Source organism: Corvus kubaryi, unplaced genomic scaffold (assembly GCF_017639235.1).
Source record: "Corvus kubaryi isolate FWS band 111438036 unplaced genomic scaffold, C.kubaryi_AGA036_p1.0 66, whole genome shotgun sequence".
Taxonomy (NCBI): domain Eukaryota; kingdom Metazoa; phylum Chordata; class Aves; order Passeriformes; family Corvidae; genus Corvus; species Corvus kubaryi.
The window spans coordinates 13,248,412-13,273,407 of record NW_024582054.1 but is presented as its reverse complement, the minus strand read 5'-3'; the positions used below and the strand labels follow the sequence as shown (position 1 = coordinate 13,273,407).

General features: G+C 38.8%; 1 protein-coding gene across 1 annotated transcript in view; it reads left to right on the top strand.

Annotated features, from left to right (window-relative positions):
- The window catches only part of SEC23A (SEC23 homolog A, COPII coat complex component), a 28,482-nt gene extending 17,006 nt beyond the window's left edge, over window positions 1-11,476 (top strand). Inside the window, exons 15-20 of the mRNA XM_042047439.1 lie at window positions 730-807; window positions 1,796-1,957; window positions 3,420-3,506; window positions 4,974-5,129; window positions 5,718-5,783; window positions 10,028-11,476. Of these exons, the coding sequence (XP_041903373.1) occupies window positions 730-807; window positions 1,796-1,957; window positions 3,420-3,506; window positions 4,974-5,129; window positions 5,718-5,783; window positions 10,028-10,117 (639 nt within the window). The 3' untranslated portion in view covers window positions 10,118-11,476. The remainder of the gene's footprint in view (window positions 1-729; window positions 808-1,795; window positions 1,958-3,419; window positions 3,507-4,973; window positions 5,130-5,717; window positions 5,784-10,027) is intronic.
- Window positions 11,477-24,996: the final 13,520 nt, after the last annotated feature.

Here is a 24,996-nt window from a genome sequence, read left to right as displayed (position 1 = left end):
AAACGAGCTGTATTGAAAGAGTCAGATTGGTTTCTTGTTTGTGGACACATAAATGACTGCTGTTCAGTGATGGTTTCTTTTAAAAGCAAAAAATGAACGGAATGCTTAATTTCTACGTGAGGCTATACAGAATTAACTAAGATTTTCTATTTTAAATTAAAAAAAGAGCAGGTGTGTTTTCGGTTGATTTTTTTAATGTTTCCTCAGCACATGATAATTAAGAGGAATTTAGAGAAATTATAACATGCGATTAGCAGAAATGAAAGTTTTCTCTACTTTCTGCTGCTTATAATGATATTGTAGAGTAAGTATTTTTAGCAGAAAAAAAAGGCAAAGTATCTAGAAAAACCATATGGAATTTTTTTTTATTTTCAAAAGTTCAATTTTCTGCTTGGCTTTTTAAAAATTTATTTTATTTTTTATTTGTAAGTAAGCATTTATTAATTATTTAATTTTTAACAATGTCTTCTGGGCTGTTTAATCATCTAACTCTGCTTAATGATTTTAGAGGGGAAAACAACCAACACACAAAGTTGTTGAAGCCTCGTATTCAAGAAAATGGTTGCTTGTTAAAGAGAGAACTTGTGTCAGTGTTTTTGCTAGGTTTCTGTTTGTTTACAAAGTTGTAAGCAGTACAGGTCACGTGCCTTTTAAAACCAAACTTACAGTAATGGCATGACCAAGCAAAGTATATTTCTTAATATAGATTTTCTTTCTCATTTCCTCCAGTGTCAGAAATTTGGAGAGTATCACAAGGATGATCCAAGCTCTTTCAGATTTTCAGAAACATTTTCACTTTATCCACAGGTAAGTTTGTCTATAGGAAGGTTTGTCTATAGGAAGGTTTGTCTATAGGGATAAAAGAGAATGCTCAGTGAAGAAAGAGTCCATGTAGCACTGAGTACAATAAGGCATATCAGGATGAACAGAACCCCTGCCCCCAACTACTGTCTGGCATGTGACATTAGGAAAATCACTTCTGTTGTCTGTGCTGCTGTGTCCCCTTTGTCCTCTGCCCTTACAGTTAAGTGTCTAACTGTGTAAATTTTTTGTTTCTCCTACAATGCAATCCTTATCTCACCTGAATTTGTAATTCATTTAATGGCACTTTTTAAAGGGACATTCTAATGAAGAAATTCAGGAAACATAAGAAAATAAATGGGTTTGCTTTGTTGTTTCTCTCCCATGTGATTTATGATACTGAAAAGAAACACTTTTTTGTGAACTTGACCTTGACAGTATCAAACTTTGAATAGTTTCTTTGCTAATAATCCATTCTGATAAACTTCTCCATTCTGATAGCTCCAGACACTTCACTTTTGGACTCTTCATACACTCCCATGATATTTCTGTTTCAGTTACCTACTGATCTGTCTGTAGGTGTTAGGTGTTGCGTAGAGATTGAGTCAGCATGTGGAGAATTTGTTTCAGCAATGAAATCATATGCTTTTACTAGCAAAGTTTGACTTTGCTATGGTTAATGTTTCTTTTTCTGTTTACGTGCTGCAACTTACTTCATTCCAGAACATCCACCTCCCTCATAGGAACAGTAGAACTTATAGTAAAGGAAGGATTTCAAAGCTGCTTTGTAGGTTCCCCATTCTGATGCCTCTCTTACTGTCATGGGAGTGTGTAAAAACTGGCAAAGGTGCACATACAAATTAGAAATGTTAAAGGAGTTGGAATTCAGTTTTGTTGTGGCATTGGTCTCATGTAGTTTGTGGAAAATATTTTCTCCTTGTAGAACTGTCCTTTTTATCTGTCAAAGTTCAAACCAATGGTTCTTGTTTTGCAGTTCATGTTTCACTTGAGAAGATCTCCTTTCTTACAAGTTTTTAACAACAGTCCGGATGAGAGCTCCTACTATCGTCATCATTTTATGCGTCAGGATCTAACCCAGTCTCTTATCATGGTTCAGCCAATTCTTTATGCCTACTCTTTCAATGGACCTCCAGAGGTATCAGTAAAATAACTCCATAGTGGGTTAAAAGGTGCTTTGTTAAGAAAGAGGTGATTGCTGTCTTCACTGTTACGTTACAAAATGTATTGGTTTAAAATTTATTGTATGAGAAAGAACATTCATTTAATTTAAAACAGCTATGAACAAGGCGTATCTCAGAATTCTGATGTAGCAGTCTGGAGAACAAAAGTCACTTTGTAAAGAGGTTATGTTTTAAACTAAAGGATGGTACTATTTTTTTAGTTTTTGAGAGCATTTTTTGGTTTTGTGGTGCTAGAATGTAAATGTAAACAAAAATAGTTTCATTTAAAAATGTACTTTTGCTGTTGCCTGAAAGAAAAGTTGAGGTTTTTTTTTAATGTACAAAATTTCCTCTATTTTAATACCTTAATCCAAAGTTTCTAATTTTGATATGGTTCCCATTATGTGTAGATTTAGTACAGAACCTTCCAGGTGATCTTGTCATGGCACATTCTGTATAAACCTAAAATAAAAAGCTGGTCTTCCAAGAAGCTTCTGGAAGAAGTGTCAGACAGCAGATAACAAAAGTTGTCTGTTACTTAAAAGAGAATGAGGCAGTGAAAACAAACGTAGTAGTCAAGGATCTTGGCAGGTTGGATTTCTAACTTTTTTATAGGAATTTTTTTTTTTTTTAGTATATTTATGAGGATATAAAAAAAGACTTTTAGAAGTGGCGTTTAAATGAAAGTAATAAGGTGGTTTGTGAAGAGCAGCTTGCAAGTGTAAGATCACTCTCCCATGTATGAAAAACAAGTAGTTCCATTGGTGATTGAAAGAGAAATATGATTAAACAGGAGCTGATGTCTCAGTGTAGAATGAATAATAATATTTTTTTCTTGATTCTTGGAATAGTTGATATTTTTGTTATCTCTAGTAATACTGATTCAATTAAATCATATAGCACCAATACAGTGTCTCCACCCTTAAAAAGGTGATTTAAAACCTTAAATATTACATTAAATTTCATAAATCATGAGTATTTACTATATACAGTATTGGGGGATATATATGCACAGTAATAATATGTTGCAAGAACAAGACTAAAAAAAATCCCAAACAACTCACAAACCCCAAATCTTGTATTTGAATACGTGCTGAATCCTTATGCATTGAAATACAATTCAAATTAATGGCATTGTATGGGTAAATAGGGAGGTACTTGAAAGACTAGAAAAGTGCATTATAATGAAAGGGGTTTCAGCTCTTGAATACATTTTTTATTACTTTCATGAAGTTTTATATATAGAATCAGGCAGGATAACTTCAGAATGAGATTGTGTGGGTTGCAGATGTGGAACATGAAAAGGAGCAAATACAGAGCTTTAGTAAGTGATTGAAAAAGTTCCTAAGATTCAGTTACTGATTAAAAAATCTGGCAATGCCATCTAATTGCTCAGTTCATCCATTGATAATTTTTAAATTTATTTTTAAATCTTAGCCTGTTCTTCTGGATAGCAGCAGCATTTTACCAGATCGCATTCTCCTTATGGACACCTTTTTCCAAATCCTTATTTATCATGGAGAGGTAAGAGTTGTCATTTCTTACATAAATTTTTTCTGTAGGAGTGCTACATTATGGAAGTCACTAGAAGTCAGGCTCCAATTCTAATGGACCTCAGTGCTTGACCTCTCTTCTGCGTGGCTGACAGCAGAGTCCCAGTTTGTGTTTGTAGTTTGGTAGTTTAACACGTCTATATGCAAATACCTGACATGACTTGATGTTTTGGTCCTGTTTCTTATGATGAGTTTGAGATTAATTAGCTTCAATATGCAGAGTATTTGTTTAGATCAATATTTTTCCTACTTTAGAGTGTTATACCCTGCCTCGCCCTCCTCCCCACTTTTCACTCCTTTATTTTAGATTGGTTTAAGTTGGTTGTTCAGGGACAGGAAGTCAGAACAGCAAGTTCTATAGTCACCCTTTATCTGTACTGTCCTGGAGGAGTGGAACTGCACCTGGCAGTTAGGCAGGTAGACATTCCTTAGTAATATAAATTAAAGTGCTTGTGACTTGCTGGTGCTCTGCCTTCCTGGAGGAATTGAGCTACTGCTTTTTACTACTTTGCAAATGGTTTGCAGCTGAGAATTTGAAAAATACTGTTCTGGATCATATCCTTCTAGCTGCACTGATAAAAATATTTACTAAACTTCAACACTTCTTAAGTAGCAGAATGTTATCTCATTTTTGTAAGGTGCTATCAGTAAGCAGCAGTGGTGGGCTGCTCCCTGAGGGAAGGGGAACAGGGAGCAAGCATCATTGCAAGGCAGGCAGGGTCTTATCACTGAGGACCTGTCCCCACTGTACCTGAGCAAAGCAAGCAGAGCAGTTTGAGCAGTAGCCAGACTAAGCCTTCAGTCCAGATCACCAGACAAGTTGATGGGGATGAGGGAGGTCCAAGTTCTGGCTATGAGGTCAAGTCCCTGAGTGGGGGTCCACATCAGTCAGGTACATGGCCTGGTACAGACATGTGGCTCAGACAGGAGCCAGGAATGAGACCTTCAGTTTAAAAGCAGTTGCCAAGCAGAGGAGGGAGGAACCCCTGCTGAGGGTCCCTCCAGGTCTTTCCTAACAACTGCCTGTATCCGTGAGCTGACCTTGAGTAGCCAGCTTCACTCCTAGAGGGTGGAGAGGTTGTGCTACAGACTGTGAAAGATACCAGTGTAAATACTTCTCTAATATGCATGTCTATGATATATGAGAAGTGTAAATAATATCATTGACCTCCTCCAAACAAAATATTTGGCATATAAAAGATGACAAAAAAGAGTAAATACGAATGGACCACACATTGTTAAGAGTTTGGAAAAAAAAAATCTATTGGCATGTTACTTGCACATCTTGGCTTTTAAAAATTAACTTACTACAGGGCAGAAAGGGATGAGTGATAGAAAAGAGGCGAGCAATGGCACATTCTCCTCTGAAAAGACCTGTGTATCCTCTAAGAAAGTTGGGCGAATCAGTTCTAAGCTTCTGTCTTTCCCCTGTCCCCAGACCATAGCGCAGTGGCGTAAGTCGGGGTACCAGGATATGCCAGAGTATGAGAATTTCCACCACTTGCTACAAGCTCCAATAGATGATGCCCAAGAAATTCTCCATTCCAGATTTCCAATGCCCAGATACATTGATACAGAACATGGAGGAAGCCAGGTATGGTGAAGTATATATTATATAATCTGGGAAATGATGTGTTAGTTACGTTGGGAGATATTTTTGGTAGTAAGCATGCATTTCTGTGCTACAATATACATAAATTGCAAATCAATGTTTTGAATTTTAAAGCTTTTATAGAGCAAGATATTTAAGAGTAGGTTTCCCCCTAATTTATGAATCCTGCTATATATTATTATTTCAACCGTACTGACTTGGACTCTGATTCTTTGAGTAAGGTGTGTAGGGCAGAAAATACAGTACTTGTCTGGGTCTTTGAACCAATACCAGAATTACTCTTTTGTGTTATTTTTTTAAAACTTACTAATTAATGTCTTGTTGATACTCACATTTGCTTGCTAGTGCTTGAAAAAGACAAAAGCTTGTTTTCAGCTGCATCAGAAAGTTGCTAGCAGTTCTTCATTACAGCTGTGGAGTCCAGTGAGTGGCTTTGTTTACAGAGGTGCTGTTTGCAATGTCTGTATCTCCAGATAATAGAAATGACATATTTCATACATACGCAACTTTTTTCTAAGTGCAGGAAAATTCTATTTGAGAAGATTAATTTATTGTCTTTATTTTTTAAAGGCTCGTTTCCTGCTTTCAAAAGTAAATCCCTCTCAGACTCATAACAATATGTATGCGTGGGGACAGGTGAGTATGAATCTGCTGATCAAGCTTGTATGCATGAATTTTCCCCCCCTATTTCAGAAGGCAAGTGGCACATTATGTACATATAAGTAATAATGCGAAGTTTTGAAACTAAAAAAAAAATGCAGTTTTGGTCTGATGTGACCAAAATTACAAAAGCTAAGAAAAATGGGCTTTATTTCTTCAGACAGAAATGATCTGGTTTACTATTTTAAGCTTCTGTTAGGCTGCTTTCATGTCTAGCCTAATTTATTAGACAGTGTTATCTTAAGACTATGGGTTTGATGTTTGCCTGATAGAGCCCGTCCAAGGACTTTCACTGAAACAGTTCTGTGAAGTCAAAAGTAGAGAGTTTATTGAGGCAACAGATAAAAAGATTTGGAATAGTCACTGATAAGTGCACTTACTGCCTTAGCACTAAATATACTAAGGCTAGACAATGATTGAGTAAGCTAAGTTTACAATTTACAATTCATTAAGCTTAACTTCACCAGTAATTCAGTTTAGTTTCATTCTGCTCAGTAGCAGAGAAGCAAACCTTACCAAAGAGTGTTCCTGCTTTGGAGGGAGAGGGGAACAAAACCCATCAACCTGTCTGAGAGGTAGAATCATATTCTTGTCCACACCATGGAGGACTTCACATACCAATTTTATACCTGCTGTAGTCAAATAGGATTGGTTCCCTGTTGCTGCCATAAAAGATTTTCATATTGGTGGGTGTATTTTTTCTTAAATAAACAAGTGACAGTGAGGGCTTAGGTAGCTTTGGCCGGGCTGAGCTGTCTTGTGGATGAAAATGTGCGTATATTGCTCGAGGGCAGAAGAGAACTGTAACACTTCTGTGTCTCTTCTTCTTCTACCTGGCTGAGCCATTAGTAAGGCTGCTTGACCTTTGCCTGGTGGCCTCCTCTTCAAGTCAGCATGTTGTAGCCTTGTATTGTTACCTCCTTGTCCTCCTGTCTCACAGAGCTTTAGATAAAGCTTTACAGCTTTATCCCTGTAAATACCTTCAAAATACTGGAAATGAGACTGCTTACCACACATAAAGGCTAAGGGACTTTCTTGCAATAGGGGAAATAAGTGTTGAAGGTAGTTAGAAGCAAGAACTGGAAAATACACCAGTGCCAGTGTACTGACATTTTCCAGAATTTCTGTGGCCTGTTTGACCAGGAATCAGATTTCAAGCCTTGTCTTTAGGAAGGAAGTTATGTTCAGAAGTTAAACGTTCTGTAGCAGCTTGTATTCTTGAATGTTGCATCTCTGTTCCATGTTCCCCTTCCACATTCAGCTTCTATAGTGGGAAGAGAAACACTGCTGTGGGTAAGTGCTAGTGCAGTGTCATCTTCTCATGCAAGTGTAATGGCATCAGACATTTGAAGCTATGTATTAACTGTGCTCTTAGAGTACTTTGCTAAATGGTGTACAGTGTTGAAGTCATGAGTGAGAAAGCTCTGTAGTAGTTTTATGGCAGTCATCTTTGTCAATAAGTTTTATCAGGGTACATTTTCATAGGAATGAATTTGTTTAATGAAGCTTCTGGCAGTGAACAGCACTGAGCTCCAGAGTGAAAATACTTGAAAATTCTGTACTGAGTCAGGTCCAGCACAATTTGAACACAAATCCTGAATTCTTTTGCTTCCAAACTTGGTAATCTAACCAGCAGTTTATTAGTGCTTCTCTTCATCATGTTTCCCCTTGACATACACACAAATCTTGTAGTTTGGAAGATCTTATTTTTAATCTAAACGTTACGTGGAATTTTTTTAAGTTTTCACATTTCCGGCAGTACAGGACAACAGTTTGCTGCTTGTTTAATTAATAAGCAAATGAAATAGTATTCCAAATATAAGTACAAAAAATTTCTTTAACTGATCTGTAAGATAATTTTTCATGCTAGACAGATGATACATCTTGCAAAAGATAGTTGTCTGTTTTAATGCTGAAAAGAATTCAGTTCTAGGGTAACATAAGAAATGGTGTATTAACCACCCGGGGGCATTGCAGTGTGTGTGCTCAAGATAATATACTCTTGTATTTGCAGGGATTTTGTGAAAAAAGTTGAATCAAGTACTAATTATAAAATGAGAAATGCGATATCTGGGAGAAATTTCAAACTGTTTTGCATCTTGCTCTTTTTTTCTCATGACCTTCCTGATTGTTTCATATTTTATTTTGTGAACCACTGAAAGTCACATTGACCTGAAGAGGGCACCCACACACCACTGAAAATGTATTTCAGGCAGTGATGAATTGCCTAGTTTGGTTTTTAATATTTTAAGTAAAGATTTTCTTTAAACTTTAGCAGGCAGGTAGGTGCCTTACTAGTGTAGAAAGCATTTCCAGAAAACAACGATAAACTTCTTGTGCATTTCCATTATGTGGTTGGTGTTTGAAGATGCAGTTGAAATTTTCAAAAAGGACCTGTGAATGCTGATTGACAGCTGCTGAACATGAGCCAGTGTGTGCCCAGGTGGCCAAGAAGGCCACTGGCACTCTGGCTTGGATCAAGAATATTGTGTCTAGCAGGACCAGGGAAGGGATCATCCTCTTGTACTCAGCGCTGGTGAGGTCACACCTTGAGTCCTGTGTTCTGTTTTGGGCTTCTCACTGCAAGAAGGATGTTGAGGTGCTGGAGTGTGTCCAGCAAAAGGAAACGGAGCTGGTGAAGGCTCTGGAGCACAAGTCTTGTGAGGAGCAGGTGAGCGAGCTGGGGGTGCTTAATTTGGAGAAAAGGAGATTCAGGGGAGACCTTATCACTCTCTACAACTACCTCAAAGGAGCCAGATAGGGGTTGGTCTCTTCTCACAGGTAACAAGCAATAGGAAAAGAAAAAATGGCCTCAAGATGCCAGAGGACATTTAGATTGGGTATTAGAAAAAATTCCTTCATAGGAAGGATTGTCAAGCATTGGAATGGACTGCCCAGGGAAGTGGTAGAGTCACCATTCCTGGAAGTATTTAAGAGACGTGTAGATGTGGCACTTAGGGACATGGTTTAGCAGTGGGTTTGGCAGTGCTGGATTAGTGGTTGGGCTCAATGACCTTAGAGGTCTTTTCTACCTAAATGATTCTGTGATTCTTAAATAAGAGATCTCAGACATAGCATTTGGCAGGCTTGGAAGTAGAGCATCCTTTAATCTCATCTTGCTGCCATCAGATGATAGATAATTTAGTGTGCCTTCCCTGAGAGTGGCTGTGTATTGTAGTGATCCAAGAAATCTTGCTGTACTTGATCGTTAACTGAGAACTGTTTCCGGCCAGTTCTCAGGAAACGGCACCAGTTCTGAGCATCCTTGTTAAGACTTTTATGTCTGTCTTTTGGAAGACTTTACAAGAGTTCTGACAGCTCTGGTTTAATTTGGAGATATGGATTCTTAGTACCTTTGAAAACATTGAATTGTTGAGATTTATAGGAATTCTTCTTACATCTGTAAATGGAAGTAGTGGTAGACTGGTCTCAAAAAACTTAAGGGAGTTACTATGTAATATTTGCAGAGTTGCCAACTGCTGGTTTGAGTGTAAATTTGTTCAAAAATAGTAATTAAAACATGACCATTTTGAAATTCTTGGATTTGTGAAAATACTTCTGAGGTCAAAAAGTAAATTGCAAGAATCCACCCAAAAGGTTTTTTCATATCTTTTGTGATCTGATTGCTTGTGACTTTCAGATGCTTTTGGTCTTTCTCTGAGGTGGTACAGAGCTACAGGAGAGAATAGGCCCAGCTCTCTTTGGGAAAGCTGGATGACCTTCCCTTGGTGACAAATCAGACCCGTAGGGGATTTGTTTCCTCCTTTCACCGTTTTGATATGTCTGAGCTTCACTGAGTGATACTGATTTGTTGGTTGTCATTTGCATATTACTGTTTCTCTCCCTTTTGCTCTACTGAGGTAGGAATGATGCAGGAACTGCCCCATGGAAAGTTTGTAAGTTAATATTTGGCAGCTGTCAAAAAACTCTGGAGTTGTGTATGGCTGATGTAAAGACGCTGCGATACAGCAAGTCATTGCTGTATGTGTTAATATGTAAGAGAATGTAGTTGTGGTTTATGCTGGAATTCATGCAATGTATGAAAATTTATGTAAATGTACAGTCTGCTGGGATTTTTTGTCAGAGAATTTCGACAATGATACACTTCTAAGATCTTGCTAAATTTATAAAATGTTTATTCAATGGAACATACTGTGCCTTAAAATGCTTTTTCTTCACAATGTGTATAATCAGTTCTCCCTTTTTCCCTTATTTTGTAGGAGTCTGGAGCACCCATTCTTACTGATGATGTCAGCTTACAAGTATTTATGGATCATCTGAAGAAACTCGCTGTCTCTAGTGCTGCCTGAGATTCTGCAGTGCGTGGAAGGCACAGACAAACTGCGGCCATATTTCAGCTTTTTCCTCCTTTACCCTTTTCCGTGTCTCTCTTGACAGAATGCTCTGATATGCACAAGCTGCCTGACTAGATGTAAAGCAGTGTTGTTTTCAAAGAAAAGCTTTTGTTATCAGCAAATGTTTTAATGTGAACTGCAGTTTTTAAAAATCACAGGTAGTAGATTAAGTTATTGGCAAATAACTTCAGGAAAAAAACAGTCATTTCGGTTACTGTGGTACTAAAATTACTTTGAGATCATTTGCAACAACTTCGAGATGTGATTTCAGTTTCTTGTTTAAATGGTTGGGGTTGATTATGCTCTGCATAAAAGGCCCATTGAACAATAAAGGAAATCTTTGGTGATGTCTGGCTTTCCAGACTGCCATATAATTACTTTTGCTTACTCAATTTGAGCATGAAGTGAACAAAGCTACAACAAAAAGCATATAAGAATAGTATTAACTCAATCTTTTGATTCAGGCTTATGAACTTTTATTTCCTGCAGAGATATTATTGTTCATGTATTGTTTATTTTAGGAGTATTTAATTTCAAGTATTTCTTCCCATTTACCCTATTTGATTCTTTGGGAACAGAGTTTTTCTTTATTTCAACATAAAGAATTTGAACTGAAAAGGTATAAAATCCACTGTTGCACAAAATTTAAATCCACATGTATTGTGACCAAAGTATCTATTATCAAACACAGTAACAGGTGAATATGCTCAAAAGTTAACACTTTCTGCTTGAGCTAAGAAGAAATCCTACACTACCAAAATGAACTAAGAGTACAGCCTTGATTTTTGTCTTGGTGAGTATACTTAAAAATAAAATTTACCTTTTTTATTGTTGCCTTATAATGTTATTACACTAATGCATGACACTGCACATCTGCTTTTTGTTTCTGCATCCTTTTTGTTATGAATTCAACAGGCTGTAGTTCTTGTTGAAACAGTATTACGTAGAATATGATGTAATTAATTTGATATTTAGTTCACACTTGATTTTTTTGGGAGTGGATAAATCAGTAGGCTTTCCCATTTACTTGTTGAAGTTTACGCATAAACCAGATGTTTACATAGGTAATACAACATTTTGACAAGCAAAGATGTGAAGTGTGGTAGTGGGCAATAAAAAATTGTGCCAAGTCTAAAGGAATAGAGAGTTCATACGAAATTCAGTTGTTTATTGGTGTGATAGACATGAGGGTGGTTTTTCTGTTTTCTATAAATTCTTAAAAACTTGATTGAATCATTTGCTCTCCATTTCTTTGATCTAAATGAGATGAGCTCCTTTTGCCACAATGCAAATAAAATACATGTTTTTCTCTCACTTCTTGTATTTATTGTGCTGGTTTATGTCAGTTCTTGAAATAAAATGTGGAAATAAAGGTAGTAGTGATAAAATTTAGAATAACTTCACCTTTTTTTTCATGTAATAATTGGTATCAAACTAATTTAACTTCCAGAGGTGCTGAACAGTTTATGCTAGTGGCAGTTTAGAAAGTGATAATTCAGTAGCCTTTTTGACTTTCTTTTGTTTTAGCTAATAAACAGCCTAAATTTTCTTGTAACACCAAATATGTCCAGTTTACTTGATAGTTAGGTACAGTTTGCCTAATAAATCAAGTCATCACCAAGTCATGATAATGAATGGGGTTTTTTCTGCTTTCATTCCTACCCTTTAACCAGCTTTCACCTTGTAATGGCTATTTTAAAATCCAATTTCTTAGCAACATTAGCTTATCAAGTATTTAACATTGCCGAAGACTTCTTGGAAATCCAAATATGTCTGATGTATCACCTTTATCCTCCTGCTTATTCACCTATTCTGAAGACTCTATGGTTAGTGAGATAGAATCAGCATGCTTCTTAGGAGGGAAAAACCTTTCCAAAATGTCCAGTGGTCTGCCAGTCATCTGGCACAGTGACTGTCTGTAATTGTAGTTAAAAGTGTTCACTGGCACATCTGCCCTTCCATGTCTCACTTCCTTTAGAACTCCTTAGTGAAGGCCATCCAGTCCTGGTAACTTGCAACATCTCATTCATCTATTTAATCTAATATCTCTTGCACATTGGCATAGGTCAGGTGAGCTACAGGAGGGGACAGAAGCCATTTGTTCACTGAGAATTGATCAACATTTAAAATAATGCATTGTAGGGTTGCGCTACAGGAGAAAGTGGTTTAAAAAAGATAAATTGCTACAATTTGAAGTCCTTGCTAATGTCTGTATTACTGGGTTTCTTGGTGAAGAGTTTCTACCAATCTCCAATATCTGTGACACTCAAGGTTGGTCTATTTATGATTGCTTTGAATATTTGCTTTTGGCTGGAAACAGATTGGAAATCAGAGGAAGAGTTGGTCAAATGTTTTTGAGAAAAAGACTTGGAAGATGTAGCCTTTTGCAGAATAAGGGATAAAACAGTTGCTGACTGTTCTGTTAAGGACTGGCAAGTTAAAGACTGAAAATTACCCTTGGAAAGTCAGAGGTGGGGGAACAAGCAGACAGGTGCTGCTTTCTCCACCTTGTTAGGCAGGCTGTGATTAGAACAGTGCGAGATCTGTTCTTGATCTAAAGTTCCTCACTGGACATACACAGGCCTGAAGCATTGCCATATGGGAAATACATTTGTCTCAGAGAGCAACATGGGAGATTCTGAAGTTAAAGGTTTGCCAGGATCATAAAATCAGATGGAACTCATAGCAATGCAACAGCTGTTGGTGTTCTTTGATATTCTTGTGTCTGGTGTTAGGACATACAGAAAAGCATGTTGTGATTGACAGTGCTTATACAGTGCCTGGTTTATAAGGTGCTTAGTTCTAACCTGCTGCCTTTTTCTCTGCACGCCTTTACAAGCTGTACATTCTACAAAACCATCTAAATTTTTCTTCTCTTTCCAGTGCCTTAAGTCCTGAACTTGAGTCCATTTATTATATATATATATGCCATTGATGGGTTTAGATCAGCCCACAACACAAAGCTCCTATGGTCAGTGTCTTAAGAGATTAAAGTTTCCTGGACCTTTTAAGTGTGAGAGCTACCCTTCATTCAGGAAGAGAAATGGTCGTTAATTATTTTGAAACAAGCCATTTTGAGCAATAGAAGCCATCATCTAAAATGTGGATGATAATTTAATATATATAAAAACCTTTAAACTCTGAAGTATTTCTGACTGGATCTCAAAACTAGAATTGTTGCCATCCACACAGGTATTTAAGTGTGCTGGAAGGAAGGTCAGAACATCCTTGACAGTGCTCTGCTCTTTCACTAGCAAGACATCAAGCCTCTGCTGTTTGGTTTTTTGCTGACTCTAAGCTGTTGTGATAAATAGCCCGGCTTGTCCAAGAGGCTGCCCCTGCTTTACAGGACTGTGACTGGAACAATCAGTGTGTTAAGAACCTTTGGAAATACTTGACAGTAATTTAATCTGTTACAATACAGCTTCAGGATCTCTTTTTTTGGAGAGTCTAGGATTGGGATTTTTTTAGCTACTCTGTTTCACATTTTCTGTTTTTTTTTTTAATACCAACCGTTAATAATTTTATTTCCTTTTTCTGGGATAAAAAGGAGTGGATTGTTAACTGTAGACTGTCTTCTCATGCTTGGATGGGATAACTCCCAGGTTTAGGCACAGATTTAACAAGCTCAACCAAAATTTGAAGTTAAGTTGCGTAAAGGCAAGTGGATTTGCCTAGAAATAAAAATACTGTCAAATTCCTAGAACTTCACATCTTGATCTGTGGAACTGTGACATCAATGAGTGGGCCTATGGCTGCCATCAATGTTAGGAAAATTGCATTTTCCAGTGTTCCCTCTTTTCCTTGGTTGAATAGAATAGTTGGTGAACAGTGATGAGAGGCCTATCCTGTTCACCCAGGTCTGAGGCAAATGACTATGTTACCTCCTGTCAGATTGTGAAACACAATAGAATTGAGCTCAGTTTAGCTTTTGGCATTTTGTGTTCATACAAAAGTTAAATGTTACATGAAAGCCAACAAGCCCGAACAGAACAGATGGAAAAATTAATGAAGCTGTTTCTCTGCTCTGAATTTAATCTGAAATCTTGGTTAAAATAGCAGATTGTTCCTAATAGTGTAAGCTTTTGTCTGAAGGAAGAACTGCGATGCTAAAAGATAAACAATTGGATCAATGTCCATAAATTGATTTTTGGCAAAAATTAAGCAAAATAATCACTGCATACTTTAACAAGGGAGGCTGTCTCCAGTTCCTGCAGATTGTCCATTTTGTGTGTCTTTCCATCCTTTTCTATGACTGCCTGGAGGTATCCAGCTGTGTGGTACACTAGCCACGAAGGGGGGTAAGACTTTGCTTGCCAGCTAATGTGTGTGGAACAAGCAGTAGGCTCTTCTTTGGCTTTCCTGGGGAAAAATACGTATGTTGTGTCATGGTCTGCAGTCAGCTTAATGCATTGGAACTGTGCACATTTTGGGAATGGTTCTCTGGCTAGAGAATGGCCAAAGACCAATATACCTTACTAGAAAAAGAACCTGTGTCTCACAAAGTCCTGGCATGGCAACCCTGTCCTATTCTCTCTTCCTGAATACTGGGAACAGACAACCACTCACTCAAGGGATTAACAACTTTCAAAGCATGTGTATAAATTACGTGATCAGGGTAACTTGGAACCATAATGGTTGTTGAAGTGGGGCCAAAATAAAATTGGGACAGCCTCTGAACTCCCTGAACATGTACTTCCCTCTGGGTTAGAACTCGCCTCTTTGTGGTTACCAACCTTTCAACCTCAGGAGAGATGCCAGTGACTCATGTACCAGAGTTCATAGTCTACAGATAGCATATGGAACTGCATTGCTTTTATAGGGTTATTAGTAAAAGTTTAGCAAGGGAACATAGCCATGTGTGACAAATTGAAGCTAGGCAGAGACATAGGTGGCACTAGATTGGTATGAAGTAGCCCTTGCATTTAATAAGCACCAAGGAAGAGGATTTTATGTTTTTAGCATTCAACTGTGAGCTCCTTTTCAGTTGCATACCATGAACTGGTGTGGATTTTGCTGTTTTCTCTACAGAAATGCACAGACATGTTTGAGTCTTGGCTCTGGATTGTTGTGAACATTTTAAGGCCCTATCCTGTGTGATCTGAAGCAAGTGCTTCCATGGGGGACAGGTTGTTTTTTCCTTTTTTATTATGTTTCTTCCTGCTAGATATATCAGCGTAGCAGGATAGTTTGAATTACTAATTGAAACATGAACAGTTTAAACTGAGCTATCCTAATCTGCAGACATGTCACACCTGGCTAATGAAGTAGTTTTATAAGGAATTTATAGCACTGCTGGTCTTCGTTCATCCTTGAGTGTACTTTTGTTAGCCCTGTTTTTTAAAAGGACTTGTATTGAATCTTTTCCAGAAAACTCACAGCAACTTTATAGGTGGGCAAAATACTACTTGGCTGTGTTTTTCTGGCATGCTGTGAAAAGAGCATGCCAGAAAGAAAAGAGCAGTGAATGACCCTCAGATCTCGTCTTGCTACCACAGTTGCTGTCTGCATGGAAGCCCAGCTGCTGACAAACTCCTGTTTGTCCAAGAGCAGATGTGAAGGACAATCTGCAAGGGGAGACACTGACAGCTGGCCAAGCTGGGGCTGTTGGTGTGGCTCATGGTTTCAGGCAATGCTGCCAGTCTAGTTGGGATCAAAATGTGACCCTCCCACACAAATTGCTATAATATTTCCTTCTACTCTCTAGGTTTACACCCTGCACTGATGGGGAAATAGCCCAGATGTGGTGTGAGCAGTGCTTGAGCATGAGGGGATATAATTTCTCATTTCAGACTTGCTCCCACTCACTTGTTAGAGGAGGAGATAAATGGAGATGACACCCCTTAAATGATGGCATTGAACCAGACAATGGAACTGTTCTTCATTTTTGGCCCTGTAAAAGCAGAAAATGAGAAAACTAACTTACTGCAGAACTCTGAAGAATGCATATTTCATCATTTAGAAGCTGAGGGTTTTATCACAGTCTCCTTGAAATTAAAACCATTTGCAGAATATCTAGTGTTTTCTCACTGGAGTGCAGATGGGTCTGGAAAAAAGGATTGCCATCAGCTAAGTCCCCACAGCCATACTTGCGTAACAGAGCCTTTGCTCAGGCGGGTCTATGTTTTGCTGTTTCCTCTGTGAATAAGATGTCAGCCACAAAAGATGTTTTTAACATCTATTGAAAAACTAACTTTTCTCACAAAAATGTAAGATAAAGTTTGCTCTGTGATATGGCAGAAAAAGCAGCTGAGATCAAAAGCATGTGACAGTGTCTGGGGTTCTCTGCAATAGCAAAGAATTTTAAGTGGAATGCCTAGGTGACAGAACAAGTTAGCCATGTGAAATGCAGTACCTTGGAGGTCCCTGCAAGTCTAACCAGAGCAGAAAAATCCTTGCTATGTTCCAATCGGGAAGCTGATTTAATGTGAAATGCTAGCGAGACACTCTGGAGCTTTCATTTGATTATGAGCACCAGTTTGGCATCCTAGAGCAAGCAGTTGTTAGTGGCTGTTTCCAAGGAAGGCAAAAAGGCCCCAGAAGCACAGCTGTGCCATGAATGGGTGGTGGAGCAGACTACTGCAGCCCTTGCAGAATAGGTTATACAGTATGTTCATGGCAAAAAGATCTTTACTCAGTTCTGTTTTCTGATTTTTGGCCCATCAAAAGCAAATGGAGCCAAGTGCACTGTGATTGCTATTTTTATAATTTGGCTGACTACAAAGAAAAGATGGTTGTGCTGAAATTTTACTGCATAAATGTTCTGCTGTTACTTCCTTTCCTTTGTGAATAACTGAAATTGCTTTACTTTGTACTTATGAGATGTGTTAGTCACATGTTGACAGGATACTTTTGATCATAAGTGCACAAAGTGATGGCTGCAGCTTCCAGATCAAAGTGATTAAGTGATTTACTAACCTAATATCCTCTTTCTGGCTGAGGGATGTGAATGAATTTTCCTTGAGAAAGGAAGAATACAATCCTGATAGATAACTGTAGAAAAAGGATGGATTTGGTAATTACATGTGATCTGCTACAGGATGGAGAGTCCTTTTACTGTATATGCTACTTTTCACAGAGTCACAGGAAGGTGAAGGTTGGAAAGCACCTCTGGAAAAGACCTTGTCCAACCTGTTCAAGCCGGCCCACCTACAGCTGGTTGCCCAGGATCTTGTATAGAGGGCTTTTTTTTGACTTGAGAAGGAGTTGAAAATTTACAAATTTAAAGACAGGTCCTTGCACAGTCTCCTGTTATCCAGCATAATTGTAGCCCAAATGGAAATAGTCCCACAAACTGCAGGAGGTGGACCAGCAGCTCTCTGCTTCCTGTGCTCTTTTTGGCATGGTGCAAAACTACATGTATAAACACACAAGGAGTATTTTTTGAGAGATGATTTTAACTGAAAAGATAACACATGGGCAGGACCCTTTCAAAGGCTTAATCCATCTTAATCAGTGGACTGAAAGCAGATTAAAGAAAAAATTAAATTGTTCCCTGTGTGTATCTGAAATACATGAAGTGACAGGTCCTCAGAATAGGCCAGTAGCATCTGTATGAAAAATTATACTTTGTCCTAGTTAAGTAATGTATATAAATAAATCTGGATTTATTTTTTGAGTTGCTATATTTGGTAATGTATGACATAATGCCATTCAAAGCAGAGCTTGAAATAACTTGGAATTATGTTGAACAGAATAAATGGGACATCTGTTTTAGTCAGATTTCTGCAACTTCTTAATCTTAGATGCAACCATTTCATTTGCTGATAGAAATATATATCAAAAAGATGTAATATTTGAAATACTGTGTTGCACATTGCAGTTGACAGTTCCCATGTCCTTGCAAGAAGCAAAGAATACTTTTACAGCTTCTGCCTCCAATCTCACAAAGAAATGGAATAATTTGCTTTTGTAACTTGGATCCCAATGGAATAAGTGGTTGCTTTGCTCTGTGTGTGGATCAAATGTGTGTGCTAATCTCCTGCAGGATCAGAGCTTTGGTTAAAAGAAAATGTTATCTTCTGAGATGAGTATCAGTACTTAATGCTAACAGATCAGCCCTTTCCACCACACTCTGGCTGCTATTGCATGTTTTTGTAGGATTGCAGTAGCAGGCCAACCGCCGAGAAAGTAATAGTAGGGATTTGCAGCTTCCCAGTGAGTGAGAGTATTTTCATCACTGCATTACCTTTAGCAAACCTCCAGACGGCAGTAGATACATGAAGCTTCTGGTCTGATTCTGGTTCCAATTAGTTACTGGTGTAATCGAGTGTCTTTGATCGTTCCTCTTTTACAGCCTGTTGTGGTTTCACTCCAGTCAACAACTAAGTACCACTCAGCAGCTTGCTCACTGCCCACCCTGCCTCTGATGGGATACGGAGGAGAATTGGAAAAAGGTAGTTTATCTCATGGTTTGAGATAAGAACAGTTTAATAATTGAAAAAAAAATTAAATGAAAGTTGCCCTGCTCCTGCAGTCCTACAAAAACATGGAATGCAAATGGCAGGGCTTATCTTTCTTTATCTAGCATTAAGTACTGGTACTTGCCTCAAAAGACAGCATCTTCCTTTAACCAGTAACAACAATAATAATAATAGTAATGAAAAGGAGAAGGAGAGAAAGGAATAAAACCCAAGAGCAACAGGTGATGCACAGTGCAGTTGCTCACCACCTGCTGCCTGATGACCAGTCCATCCCTGAGCACCAGCTGGCAGCTCCCGGCCAGCTTCCCAAGTTTATATACTGGGCATGGCGTTTTATGGTATGGGATATCACCTTGGCCAGTTCAGTCAGCTGTCCTGGCCATGCTCCTTCCTGGCTTCTTGTGCACCAGGAAATGTCCTTGACTTTGGCTAAGCATTACTTAGCAACATCTAAAATATCAGTGTGCTATCAAACATTATTCTCATACTGAATGCAAAACACAACACTGTACCAGCTACTAAGAAGACATCTAATTTTATCCTGGCTGAAACCAGGACACATCCATAAAAGTATGGGCCCAATCAGTGTAGAATTTCAGTTAAATTCACCTTCAGTTAGGAAAACACAGTAATATTTTCTTTCTTTCCTTTTTCAGTCTGGACTTTTATGATAAAAATGACAGCACTCTAAAGTAAACAATGTGTCATAAGCATTTTTGACGTTTTAAGAAATGATATAAAAGGAGCTACAAAAAACTGATTTAAAACTGAAACTTCCCCAGGTGTAACAAAGCCTATTCTTTTAAAAAGGTGAACTTTTAAGATGTGCACAAATAAACACAAGAGAGGGAATTCAGCACAATGATCCTGTTTTGATCCTCATCTTCTAACAAGTGTACAAAATAAGAAGAAACTGAATACACAGGCACAGATTTGCATGTATATTTCTCTTTTTTATATCTGTGAAAAGAGGAAAACAGGCTGTGATTGACTAAAGGAAATGTGTTGTGTCTATGGGCTGGTTGCAGTCTTCCCAAAATATTTACTCAACTTGAACTAATATAAGAAGACAATTATCTAGAAGGTCTAAAATGACCAGAAGAAAACTTCTTAAATTTTCTTAAGTTAGGATTTTTAGGATTGGCTGAACACTTCTGATAACTCCAGGTTCATTTGTGGGGAAAAAACCCCCCATGGAATACAAAAAGAATTATTAGGTCAGAGAACAAGAGGACCATTACACCTAATCACTGTCCTAAGTCTCGTACAGTTAAGCAGTTCTGCAGAATACTCACCTGGGGGCTGTCCCCTGGCATGAAACAGGTAAAACTACAGTCTAGTTGGAGACTTGTCACCAACCTTGGTGTCCCCCAAGGTTCAGTACTGGGCCCTATACTGTTTAACTTGTTCATCTGTGACTTGGATGAAGGGGCAGATGCCTTCTCAGCAAGATCACTGACGACACAAAGTTGGGAGGAGTGGCTGGTACCCCTGGGAGGGTGGATCCGGGCCCTTGGTGGTGCTGAGCAATAGGACAGGAGACAATAGGCAGAAACTGATGCACAGGAAGTTCCACCTGAACATGAGGAGGAACTTCTTTAATGTGTGGGTGACTGAGCACTGTAACAGGTTCTCCAGAGAGGGTGTGGAGTCTCTCTCACCAGAGATATTCGAGAACTGTGTGGACACAACCCTGTGCCATGTGCTCTAGGATGACTGTTTGAGCAGGGAGTTTGGACCAGATAACCCACTGTGGTCCCTTCCAATCTTATCAATTTTATGGTTCTGTGAAAACAGGCAAACCTGATGCAGGAGGTTCGAAGTGCCAGGAAAGAGAAGCAAATGATTGTGGAAGGCTGGAGCAGCTACAGGTTCTTTTGCAGCTGAGGCATGGTACTTGTGACTTGTAGGTATTATGGGAGAAGTTCTTACAATGATAAAACTGGTGGCTTTGATGCATGGAGTCACTGCGGGGTGCATATCCTATTCACTACTTTCTCCTTGTCCACATAGCAAGTAATTTCATTAGAGAAATAGAGCCCAGATTGTCAGGGCTGATCTGCCCTTTGTAAATCCACACTTTTCCTTGCTGGCTACTTGTCCTTCAGTTGTTTGGAAATGGATCCTCAGAGTTGTGCAGCATGGTCTTTCTAGGGACTGAGTTGAAGCTGTCCAGCATTTAGTTCCTCAGATCCTCTGCAGACTTCTTAAAGATGACTGTAATATTTAGCCCCTTTCCATGGACTTCCCTGAATTGTCTTATGTTCTTACGATGATGTGGCTTCACAATCGTATCACCCAGGTTTTAATTGTCCTTCCATGTGTTCCATCTATCTCTGTAGCCATGAATATACCCAATATCTCTAAATAGTCCTTAATTCTCTTACTTCTGTGTTTCCTCATTCCTCAAACTGCAGGTGTGTATGGAGGTCTGGAATGTTTTGAAGACTGAGGCAAAAAAATCTTTCAGTATTTCCCTGTTAAATACCAGTTTCACATTTCCTTTGAACCTCAGTTTGCTACCAGGCTGCTTACAGAATTCTTTTCCTTTTACCTTTTATGCCCCTGGGCAGCTTGAGCGTCAGCTGTGCTCTGTCTTTACTGACACCATCCCTGACTGCCTAAGCAATACTTTATACTCCTCCTTTGCTGCCTGTCCTTGTTTCTGGCTTTTTGGAGTCTTTTTTTTTTTCATTTTAATGCATTAGCTGCCCCTTGCTTTGACAATTGGGCCTTCTGCCAAAGTTTTTGGTTGTATACAAAATTAGCCTTTAATTAGAATTCAAGGGTATTTTTTTTTGTACATCTATCCATTTATTATTTTTAGACTAAGTTCTACCATTGGCCAACTCACAGATCTCGTGACCTAGTTTTTATGACAATCCTACCCTGCAGAAGCCACTTTAAATCTGAATGATTCCCCTCTGTTTCTTCATTCAGTAATTGGGAGTTTTTACTTTAATGCAATGCAGATGTAGTTAACGTGACATTCACTTGTAACCTTTGCAAGATGAAAATGTAGCTCAGATCCAGCTGACCTATCTTTATTCAGATTGCTAATGCACACTTCAATATTTTTAAGTCTTTAATGTCATACACCATGGAATGTGTTTATTGTACATGCATACTGTATAAAGCCATGGCTTTTGGTGGACTCAGCTTTTGATAAAACAATGCTTTTATCTTTGCACACATTACTTGAGGCACACAATCGGGGAAAAGAAAACCTTTGTTCCACAAATATCAGAGTCTTTATTGTTAGCTTGGAAGGCTCAGGTCACAAGAACTTCATTTGGATAGAAGATTTTATGAATGTGAGGACTATAGACACCCTGTTAAGTTCTTCCCATATCAAACAGAATTGAAGATTTTTCTGGGGGCAAAAAGAGTCATTGAAGGTCAGCATATCGAGTAGTGTGAAGTCAAGACTTGTTCCATACCATGAGTAAGGGAGAGTGGGCTCAGCAGTGAAAAAAAGGTGGTTTTGACTGTAGGAAAAATGTAGAGGAACAAGTTTATAGTGGTAACTTGTGACCACTGAATGATTTTTCAGATTCATTACTAGTAGTGAGAATATATTGACCTTGTGTTTTGGTCAATAGCTTGAAAAGTTGTTTGCCTTTTTTTTTTATTTTTATTCTTTTCATTCAAAACAGAAAAAATTATATAATAAAAAACGTACCCAGAACCAGGCAATGTAAAACTACCTTCTACTACAGGACCATCCAACGATGACTTTGGTAAGGGCAGGATTTGATTTCACTTCCCAAGCAGCTGTTGCATGCAAAGGTTAGGCTACAGACAGGAGCTGCTGCACCATGAAGCAGCAGTTCTCGCTGTGTGATTGAATTAGCTCATTTCCTGAGCTGTGGCTACAGATGTAGAGGCTCAGGCTTGACTTACAGCATGAAGTATCTGCTGGAGGGAGTGAGCTGTGAACCCACAGAACTCTGGGAACAGGCACTAAGACATTTGTTTGGTGTAAGACCTCATTTCTGCTTTTTGTATTGGCTCAAGAGCCTGCCCTGCACCTGGCCTGGCTGTGTCCTCGCCGTCCGCCCTCCTCCCTCCTGTGAGGGCAGCACAGCCTGGCTGCTCTAGCATCAATTTCAAGTGGAAGGAGCATTTGTCAGGGCATCCTGTCACAAGCTGAGGTATTTGGCTTCTTCAGTCTCCTATGAAGTGCAGGAAAACCCGTTCCTGCAGCACACCCTGCGGTGCGTTCGCTCCTGCTGTGAGGCGAGTCCTCAACTCCACTGTGGACACCTCCAGCACAAAAACACTCTCCCTGCTGGAAAGCTATTGGGGTGCCATGACAGGGGCTAAACATGGTCCCCTGAGCACTCTAGGAGCACATCTCCAGGCACAGGGTTCCTTGCTGGGAAGGGGCCAGCACAGCTGTTTTCCCCCTGGAGTGAGGTCACCAGAGAGTCCGCCCAGGCCTCAGGTGCCACATGCATGGTGATGTGGTGAATGTCAGATGTGTGAAGAAACGTGGGGTGGCTGTACATTCCTGGTGACTCCCTTAAATGTACCAGCAGGACCTGAGAAGGATTTATTTAAAGCTGCCCCATGACTTCATAATGAGGGGTAGGTTAGAGAGCATGTCTGCTAGGTCTGCATATGGTGCCGCCCTCATGTTGATGCCACCATTATTCACCCAAGCACCAGACAGAACCCAACTCCACTCTTAGCAGTGATTTTTTTATTACAGAAAAGAGTGCTCATTTTGCTATTTGCTGGAAACAAGGGCAGTTTTTGACATTATCCTGCAACCCGAGAAGGAAGAAAGGAAGTAATTTGGAGAGAATTTCTTGCTTTCTAAAGTCCCAATGGCTTAACTTCACTGTAGTTTTTGTACTGCTGTAAAATAGCTCACAACTGTGGCCTGAAGCAGTAGAGCAGATTTTTATGCAGCATTGTTCTGCCTTCAGTGCAGCTCCATTATTCAGTGTGACTGCATCCTCAAACGGGATTAGATGAGAGCGTGCTTGAAGTGCGGTGCTGATTAAAATCAAACCCATCTACTTTCTTGTGTATTCAGTACACGGCTTTTGGAACATAGCATGACCTATCTTTAAATTAAATAAAAAAGCAGAGTCATCCAGTGGAGGTCTGAATTGCCATTATCTACGGTTTACACCAGTCATAAATGACAGGAATTAAGATGCTTTTGCAATAAATAGGAAAAAACATATAAAAACAAAATAAAAGCACCTAGGATTACAGACATCTTTCCTGCCTAGAGCTACTGCGCTAAGCAGGCTATGAGTGGGAAATAGACGCAGATGGACAAAAAATATAGAGGTAAATGATGCTATGTTGCCTTTACATTCTTTAATGATAAAAGATAGAGGCAACTGAAAACTCATGAGGTCTCAGATAGAGATGTGTCAGGGCAACTGATCTGTTGCTCCTTGATTACTTTTCTTCTTTCAAGCATTTCAAGTAATTGGGGCCATAATCTATGAAGTGATGCATTTTTCTTTCTGCTTTTCCAGGTGTGCAAGTACCAGAGGCTGCTGTAGGTGAAAAGCCCTTGGAGATATTGTTGACTTTGCTGGGTAGCACTGTGCAGGTAAATTTTCCAGCAGAATTCTGCAAAATTTTGTTGGGCAAAATTTGTTTTTGTGATCTGACAAGATATAAAACTGTTTTCTCAAGGCAGAGCTGGAAAAAGCTTATGAGTTTGAGTTCTTATTTCCTAACAGGCCAAAACTTGTTATCTTGAGAATAACAAGCTTGTAGATGCTGAATCTGTAGATGGCTTGTAGATGCTAAATATTTTACTAGATTAGCATTGCAGTCTCTGGGCCTAATCTGGATGTTTATTTGTTGTGGTGCTATACTGCTTTACTGAAATGGTGAAAGGACTAAAGCTCTGCACTATAGGATTGGTTTATTGTCTGTGTAATTACAGTTGGTCAGAAATATTTTGGGAGAAAGTACTAATGAATGTTCTTTATTGGAGGAGAAGCTTTGTATTCAAAGTTTCTGATTTAGGGAGCCACACCAATCCTTTAGTTAAGACTAGCTGAATAGCCAAGGGGACTACATTGTCACTGGGCATCTGTGAATGCTCTAATGACACAGTTTTTGTTTTAGTAAGGAGTACATGTTAATTTCAAAAGTTGTGTACTTGTGCTAATTTTATTTCTTTAAATTAAATGGGTTTTTATGACAAAATTCAAATTGCAGAATGTTTTAAAGCGCTTCCATATTGGAATAACTGCTCAAGGGATGGATTTTGTGGTTTTGGTTTGTTGGTTTTTTTTATGTTTTGTTGGTTTTTGTTTGATTGTTTGGTTTGTTTTTGTTTAGTTTTACCACTATGAGTTGAAACAGTCTTAATCTTTAAAATGTGTATGACATAGTTATTAAGTATATTCTTTTACCTGCTTGTAGGTAGCT